General features: G+C 57.3%; 3 protein-coding genes across 8 annotated transcripts; all 3 read right to left on the bottom strand.

Annotated features, from left to right (window-relative positions):
* Window positions 1-1,186: 1,186 nt before the first annotated feature.
* ABB37_08075 (mitogen-activated protein kinase putative (MPK10)) lies at window positions 1,187-3,168 on the bottom strand (the record flags this gene model as incomplete). 4 transcript variants are annotated; one of them, XM_015806942.1, is made up of 1 exon in its annotated part: window positions 1,187-3,168. In XM_015806942.1, exon 1 carries the CDS (start codon window positions 2,411-2,413, stop codon window positions 1,187-1,189), a length of 1,227 nt encoding a protein of 408 aa, XP_015654337.1. In that variant the 5' UTR covers window positions 2,414-3,168. The 4 variants fall into 4 exon arrangements, with proteins under 4 accessions (XP_015654337.1, XP_015654338.1, XP_015654339.1 ...); XM_015806943.1 differs by having other exon boundaries at window positions 1,187-3,160; XM_015806944.1 differs by having other exon boundaries at window positions 1,187-3,066.
* Window positions 3,169-3,700: 532 nt separating this feature from the next.
* Window positions 3,701-4,567, bottom strand: ABB37_08074 (hypothetical protein; the record flags this gene model as incomplete). Of its 3 annotated transcripts, none has more annotated exons than XM_015806939.1 (1): window positions 3,701-4,567. In XM_015806939.1, the coding sequence occupies exon 1, from the start codon at window positions 4,427-4,429 to the stop codon at window positions 3,701-3,703; it is 729 nt and encodes a 242-aa protein (XP_015654334.1). In that variant the 5' UTR covers window positions 4,430-4,567. The 3 variants fall into 3 exon arrangements, with proteins under 3 accessions (XP_015654334.1, XP_015654335.1, XP_015654336.1); XM_015806940.1 differs by having other exon boundaries at window positions 3,701-4,552; XM_015806941.1 differs by having other exon boundaries at window positions 3,701-4,546.
* A 496-nt stretch (window positions 4,568-5,063) lies between these two features.
* On the bottom strand, window positions 5,064-7,013 carry ABB37_08073 (hypothetical protein; the record flags this gene model as incomplete). Its single annotated transcript, XM_015806938.1, has 1 exon — window positions 5,064-7,013. The coding sequence occupies one exon, from the start codon at window positions 7,011-7,013 to the stop codon at window positions 5,064-5,066; it is 1,950 nt and encodes a 649-aa protein (XP_015654333.1).
* Between the last annotated feature and the right edge of the window lie 1,232 nt (window positions 7,014-8,245).

Below are 8,245 nucleotides of genomic sequence, written 5' to 3'. Positions count from 1 at the left end.
GAAAGATCGAAACCTGAAAGACATGTATGTGTATGTATGTAAATTGACTGAGATGCGCACACACACACACACACACACACGATAGCAAGAGAAGCGCTGGAAAGCAGAGATGTATATTCGTTCGGCAAGATACGCGCTCCACATCGCTGCGGGGTCCTCTCGCTTCGTCAGGCGCCTCCCTCCATTCTTCTCCTTCACACACACACACTCTCTCCCACTTCCTCCACGCATCATCCCATACAGCAACATGGGTCAACCCACCCCAATAATAACAACAATAGATACCTGTGCGATCGCTCTCCTGCATCCTCGGCTGACACGCGTGCTCTGTAAGTACTAAAGCAAAAAACAAAGAAAAAAATATGGTAAACAACAGAACGCACCTCAACGTTGCGGAACACAAAATACATGTACATTTTTCGCCTGTTGTCTTGAGAAGAGATTAAAAAACCAGTTTATTACCATAATCGCTATCAGTGAAGAGGCACACGTGCGCAGTGGAGGAGTAGCGGCCACAGTGGGAGGGAAACAAAGTCAAAGAGGCGAAAGAAGAGAAAGAGAAGGAGCTGAGACAGCAAAGGGAGCTTCGAATGGTGCGTGCGACTTTAAGAAGTCCCGGAAAGGAAAGTGGAGGCACATCACGCGCAGCAAGCATCCGCAGTGCGGGCAGCACGACTCAACGGGTAACAACGCGTATCGGCTAAGCAGGAAGAAGAAGAAAAAAAAACAGGAGAAAAACCAGCTTAGCACAACACAAAAAACTGTGAGATCGAAGAGAGAAGCGAAGAAGAGGGAGAAGAGGACGGACGGGGGGGGGGGTCATTAAGCGTGGCAAGCAGATAGTGGAAATGCATAAGCGAGCCGATCTATCCTCCTATCTAAAAAAAGAAGAAAAAAGAAAGAGAGCGAACGAGGTAGAAACAATCAAAACAAACAAACAAACAAAGCCGGCAGAGAGGTCCAGATGCCTGTTTCTTCGCGGTCCACACACCCCCTTCGGAGTTGCGCCACCACGTTTTCTTTTCCTCCACTCCACAGAAGAAAGCAGCGCGAATTTGAACTGTTGTACCGCGTGGGCACACACACCTCTGTTGAACTGCAGAACGACAGCGACAAAGGCAACAAAGGAAAGGAGAAGATCCTACCAGAGCGTCATTCCGCTTCTTTTCCTTTCCGTTTTCTTTCGTTACGCTGGCGGGGGTGCGCTGCCCGCCACCTCCATCAGGCTGTGCGTGCGGGGCATGTGGTCAGCACCGAGCACGCCCTCGCCCTGATGCTGCGCCGCCGCCGCCGCCCGCTCGCGCGCCACCTGATCGCGCTGCTGCCGAAGCGCGTTAAAGCGATCCACCTCCGCGATGAACATCACGTGCATGTCCCGCACATCCGTCACCGACTCGTCGAAGTGGAAGTGCTCGCTGAGGCCCTCGGTCAGGTCGAGCGGGTCGAAGAGGGACTCGAAGTAGGGGTGCCGCAGCGCCTGCTCCGTGTTGATGCGCTTGCCGGGGTTGAACTCTAGCATCCTCGCGATGAGGTCGAGCGCGACGGGGTCGGCGGTGGGCACGACGGAGGTCCACGCCTGCGTGGGGACGTTTGAGAGTGAGTTGCGCAGGTAATCGCGTGCGCTGGGCGAGCTGAACATCGTGACGTCCTCCATCTTCGGGGTGCCGACCACCTCGACAATTTTATTCAGCTGGTTGTAGAAGGTGGAGCCGCGGAAAAGCGCCTTGCGGTTGAACATTTCCGCCATGACGCAGCCGGCGGACCAGATGTCGACGAGCTTTGTGAAGCCCTTGAACTGCATCACCAACTCGGGTGCGCGGTACCAGCGGTGCGTGACGTAGTGCGTTTTGTTAGCATCCGCCGTGTCCTCGCGAGCGAGGTTGAAATCGCAGATTGTGATATCGTTATTATCTGCCAGCAGGATGTTGCCGGGGTGCAGGTCGCGGTGGACCACGCCGGCTTCGTGCAGGACATGCAGGCCGAGGAGGATGTGATACATAAAGTACTGAATGTGTTGCGGCGAGATGACGATGCGCTGGTCGTGAATCACCTGTGCCAAGTCTGTCCGCATCAGCTCCGTGACGAGGTACAGCTTGTGCAGCGCCGGCTCCTGAAAGTGGACGAAGATGTCGCGCAGGCCTAAAATGTTGGGGTGGCGGAAGTGATTCAGCAGGCGAATTTCGCGCAGGACGCGCTTGCACAGGAAGGAGTCGGAGAGGATGTTCACCGTGCGGCCGTCCGAGACGGTATTGAAGACCCGCTTGATGGCGACCGGCAGACCATCGCGATCAACACCGGCGCAGACCGCCCCGTAGCTGCCGCTGCTGATAAAGCGCTGGGCGGTGTAGGGGGAGTGCATCGCGTGCAGCTCCGCGATCAAGTCGCGCATCGCGGCTTCGCCTTTGGCCTGCATTGCGGCTGTTGCGGCTTTAGCTCGCTTCTCTCTCTTTTTTTTTTTGCTATTGCTGTTTGGGGCTTTGTGGCTGCGGTGCGTGCGTGTGGGCTGCAACGCAAGAGAGAACAAGAACAGCGAAGAGAGCTTGAATAGATCGATGGGAGCGTGGACGTGATCTGCAGATAATGATAACAATATAGACGGTGTATATGATAAGGAAATATATATATATAGATAGATTCAATAATAGCTCTTGAACTAGGCCCTCAACACAACAGTGCGGCTATGTGAGGAGAGAGGCAAAGACAGAAAAGAAAGCAGCAAAGCTTTAAGTGTTTTCTCTTTTATGAAATGAATGCGTACGAGTGACCGTGTGTGTGTGTGCGCGTGCGTAGGTGGGTGCGTGGCGTGTTTACTTACTTGCTCGACAGCAATCCAGCATCTAATATCACGTCCCTCTCTTTTTCTTGATGGAATGCCGAGGGCACCGTATAACGGGTTTGTTGTTGTTGTTAGAGTTTTATGCTCTGGGGTTTTTGTGGCTCAGTCAGGCTCTCGATACACTCGGCTGGAAATCGTTCGCAAAGAGGAATAGAAACTTTCACCTCAATAGGATTCGTAGTAACAACAACAATAATAATAGTAATAGTAATAGGCGGCGTCGTAAAGCTAAAGGAAGTACCGAAATTTATGTGAAGTCACGAGCGAGAGAGAAGTGGAAGGGTAGAAGGGAGGGAGGGCGTCGTTTGCTAACCCGCTTTACCTTTTCTTCTTGAATTGCGAATGCCAGCGAGGCGGTGAATCAAACGCCGTTGGCGCACCCCGTAGTAAACACGAAATAAAACAGAGTGGAGATCAAAAGAAGAGAGATGACGTTGCGCTTTTCCAAGTCCGGTGCTTTCGCGCCGGGTTGAAGCAAGAGAGCCCACCAAAGGAACGACGGGGACAGGAAGAGCGGTGAAGGAAAGGAGAAGCACGGGAGTGCCCCAGAGAACAATGGTACACACAAAATGAACCCATGGGGCACACACACACACACACACACCGCAGCAACCGTATCGCCATCAACGGCGCTTTCTTACGCGTGTGCGAGTTGGAAAGCGGTCTCGTGTGAGGACTGCGTGCGGCTGGACAAACCGTACCTTTTTGTTTGTCATCCTTACTGCCCCACTAAGTTATCTCTCCTTGGTCTTTTGGAATTGGTCTCGGTCCGGTGCTGCGCCGCACAGCCCGCCCTACGATGTACATCAACGGCGAATAAGAAGAAAAAACGAACATTGTTGTTTCCCACTATACGGAGCACCGCTATACAGAAATGCTGACAACACGACCATCGGTTGCACCGCCGGCTGTCGTGACCGCTGCGGTGGCCTCCACCGCTGCTACGCCGTCGACGCGCTCCAGCGTTGGGTACAGCCGAACCAGACCAGGCCCGGTGCCGCTGAAGTACTTGCCCTTCCAGATGTGGCCCTGCGCGTCCGTGTACACGCCGGCGCCGTGCATGCGGTTGGCCCGCCACTGCCCCTCATACACCGACCCGTCGCGCCACCGGTAGACACCCTGGCCGGAGAAGCAGCCGTGCGAGAAGGCGCCGGTGTAGGTGTTGCCCGAGGCGGCGAAGGTGAGCTGGCCCATGCCGTGCATTTCGTCCTCCTCCCAATCTCCCTCGTAGATGAAGTACGGACAGGTGTAGGTGCCCCGGCCGTGGCGGTACAACAGCGGGCCGCCAGCACCGGCAGCCACGCTGTTGCTGCCCGGTGCCGCTGTGGATTGACTGCCGGACAAAGCGGCCGCCGCAGCGGAGCCGTTCCGTAAGGTGCCAGACAGCATCGATGACGGAGACCCACCAGCGGCCTTGAGGCTCGAGGAGGGGGAGTTCGAGCGCGGGTTTGGCGGACTGCCGCCGCCGTCGGCCTGGGTGTAGCGACGGACGCCGCCTTTGTACTTCGCCTGCTCTGCCTCGTGCACGTAGCTGCCCATCTCATCCACGAAGAGGGGCTCCTCGGGCTTTACCTCCTTCTTCGCCACTGGCATGGCTGCCAGTCTTTGTGCGTGTGTGTGTCTGTGATCTGTGATCTGTGAGGTGTGAGGTGTGCGCTCGGCGCGATGATCGATGCGGCGAACGACAATTTCCTGTCCTTCGGTTGTGCTGTTGCTGTCGTGTGGACCTCTACCGGAGCGATGGGGAGGGAGGAAGAGAGAGTATACATACATAGACATAAGAGAGAGAGATCCATGAGCAAGGGACCGATGAAAGGAAAACAGATGGGAGGTAAGTTGAAGAGGTCAGCATCAGCCCATCGATTCAGCAGTTGTGGTGCCTCCCTCGATTGCTTCAGGCACACCTCCGCTGCTCCACCGGCACGGCGACAGTTGAAGCGGCGCTCAACAACCGTGCGACGATACGCGCACAACAGAGCGGTTACACGAGAAACGCAGACGATTTCTTTGCCGTTGCCGGTGATGTTGGGATTGCGTATGAGTAGTTGACAGCAATGCTAGGTAAGACGCACCCCCTCCTCCTTTACATGTGCCCATGCCTTGCGAATCTTTCCCCTACTAGTGTGACCGATAACAAGTTTCCCTTGTGTCTAAGCCACGGCGGTCAGAGAAGCGGCAGGCCCCTTCCCTCCACCTCTCTCTCTTTCTTCAGTATTTTCCTTTTTTTTTAGAGCTTCAGCAGCACTGTGATGATCTGGTGTGCGGTGTGGCGGTAGAGCTCTACGGCAAGACTGCTTTGTGTGGGCGGCACCGCCGTCAGCACATCACGCAGCTGCTCACAACTCTGTATGCCTCGACGGTCAACCGACAGCAGAATGTCACCGCGGCACAAACCGGCCTTCTCAGCGAGCTGATGAGGCGCAACGGACTGCACGCGAACGGCGCCGTGCCGGTCCAACGCGTCGGGCAGCACCCCGGCGGGGACGTTCACGGCATCGATCCCGAGCGTGATGCTCCGTGTAGCCGCCGTCGCGTGCGACGATGCCAGTGGACCTTGGTGCAACGTCGTCGCTTCGCGGTGCGCGGACGGCTGTGCGGGAGGTCCCGCCGTCCCTGCTGTGCGAGGGGCGAGGGAGGCACCGGCCGAAGCCGTTCGTCTTGCGCGGTGGCGGTCGTCCGTCTGCACCCGTCCGGTGCCGTCGCGCGTTGTTGTCGAGTCCACACACTCGTACGGTGCCAGCACCGGCCGGCGCACGGCGGTGCCACCGAGCCCGTTCGGACGCGTGCTGCCGTCGAAGTCGGAAATCGAGGATACGTTGGCTGGGGCGTCGCTCGCGTACGTCGAGGGGCTCTTCACGTTGGAGGGCGCGGAGGGCGGAGAGGCGGCGACGACGGCGCCTTTGGTGGTGATGGATCGAACACCTCTGCTCACATTCCCATGCTGTAGTGGTGGCCGCGGTTGTGGTTCGGAGAGGACCGCTGTCGCGGTCGACGTTGCTTCCGGCTTGGGGGGCACAACCCGAGGGTGAAGGCCGCGTGTGGCGCCGGACGGTGCGACGGGCTGCGGAGACGGCGGCTCACCGCTGCTCGGCGGCGCAGGTCCGATGGGTGACGGCATCGACGGCGACAGAGAAGAAAACTGCTGCTGCGGATGCGGATGCTGTTCGGCGTAGTTCAGCTGCTGTGTCGGCAACACCGGAGAGGCGGTGGCCCCTTCACCGTAAAAGTGAGAGAGAGATCGCACAGGTCGGTGCATCGGGTCCGTGTTGACCGGCGACGTCACGGGGTTGCGCCGTGCGGTCGCAGAGGCACCGCCTTCATTTGCTGCTGAAGTTGCTGTTGCTGGCAGTAGACACCCCACTACCCGCTCCAGCGTGCTCAACAGCGCCGTTTCTTCTTTGAGGTCTAGCAAGTGTTCCAGTCGGAGGTGGAAGGGCAGCTCCGCCTGCTCTGCCGCAACTACGGGGCTGCCCGCCACCTCCTTGCTGCGGTCCGCTCGTAGCGACGCCTTCATTCTCGTGTCGAGGGCCGCACAGAGGCACGCCCACCGGCGTCGTCGAAGATCGCCGTCGTCTGCCGCCTGATCGACGGTGCGCTGCAGTGCGTTTACCTGTCGCTCAATGTCCTCGATGGCGGACAGGATCTGCGCCCGCTGGCGCCGTGCCTCGTCCGCCGGGGAGGGAATATGGGAGGATGGAGATGACGACGCTGCTCTCTTCTCCGCAATCTCGTCGTCGAGTGCGTTTGCGGGCGGCGGTGGAGGAGGGAGAGGCGGCAGCCCTACCGCGGCGCGCAAGTCCACCGCACCACCGCCGTTACTGCCACTACTGCTGATGGTGCCAGTCGCAGTGCTGGCGGCCCTCACCCGCCCACCGTCCCTCGGTGGCGAGGAAGACGGCGAAGGCGAAGGCGAAAAAGAAGAAGAAGCGGCGACCGCCACCGGGTGGACGCCCCGCAGCTGTCGCCGCACCTCCTGTGCGATCATCGTGGGCAGCCGACGTGCCACCGTGTCGTCGACGTGCGCCTTGAGGAACGTCTGGACCCACTCCGTGTCCGGTGCTGCGGCGTGTCTGGACACCGGAGGAGAGCGGCTGTGCAGCAGCAGGATGTGAGGAAGAAGTGGCGGTTGAAGTGAGAAGGGAGCTCGTAGGGGCGGACTCGTCGTGAGGCTTCGCATTTCCGCTCGCACTTGTATGAGAGAGGCTCTGCTCCTGGCGTTGTTCGGCACTGGCGCCGGCGCAGCCCACCGCATTGCCCAGCAGCCGTGGCAGCGTCTTCTCTTGGAACTTCTTCAGTCCTTCCTCGATCATGAACTGCACCTCGAGCGTGGAGGCGTAACCGCGCAAGGCGGTGAAGAGCTCATTCTCCGTCACCGGCGCGCTCATCCTTTTTCCCAACTTTCTACGTTTCTTTTTTAAGTTCAGGAAGAAGAATCACAAGTAGCCACGATCAGTGTTATATATATGCGAATGAGTAGGCGCTTAAGTGCAGTGTGGCTGTACCGACTCTCTCTCGCTCCTCTCTCATCCGCATTCATCATCTACCAAAGAACACCCACAAAAACAACAACAACAGAAAGAGAAGGCGATGGGGCTTCTCTGTGACGCTTCTATGGGAGGGGAGGCGCTGTCTATCGAGTGCGGTCGGCGCGCGTGGAGAGCCGAGTACAGCGCCGGATGGGGGAAGACAGAATACAAGAGAGGGAGGTGGATAACACATGCAAACGCCGACATCGCACAGAGAAGGACAGAGAGAGAGAGAAACAGAGCAGCAGAGGAAAAGAGAAAAGCGGACTTATGCGCCGGAGCAGCAGCAGCAACAAATCAGGCCCAGGAAGAAATGTCTGATTCCTGATGGGCCTCAAAGTGGCGAGCGCCGTTGTCGGTTTCCTTTCCGTTGCTCCATGCAAAAGAAGGCGATGACTTCTCGGTAATAACAACAATAGTAACAATAATAATAATAGTAATTGCCATCTCGCAGCAAGGCAGGCTTTGCTTTTACTACGCACGTTACCGTAAAAAAAAAAAGAAAGCATCGTCTCTCGTCCTCTTCATCCATTTTCTTCATTGTACGTTCCTTCGTTCCTGATTATGATACATAAGATTTCCCACAGCGGCTCCAGCACGCGCAGCAGCACGCTCGGGAGGATGACAATGGTAGGAATACCAGAGAGAAAACGAAAACCAAGCGACGCCACGCACGGCGACTCCGATGTACGCGCTCCAGCCGGGGTCTCTCGCGGCGTAAAGGAAGAAAACAAGAAAGAAAGAAAGCGAATTGCAGCAGAGTCACGGCGTAGCCGCCCGACACACACACACACACAGAGACGCCAGAGACATACACAAAGGAGAAATTTTTGTTTTTCATGAAGAAGAAACGCGAAAGAGAAGATACAGCGCACGTGACGGT

This window comes from Leptomonas pyrrhocoris (assembly GCF_001293395.1).
Source record: "Leptomonas pyrrhocoris isolate H10 chromosome Unknown, whole genome shotgun sequence".
Lineage (NCBI taxonomy): Eukaryota > Euglenozoa > Kinetoplastea > Trypanosomatida > Trypanosomatidae > Leptomonas > Leptomonas pyrrhocoris.
The sequence above is the reverse complement of the archived record's forward strand: the minus strand, read 5'-3'. Positions and strand labels throughout refer to the sequence as shown.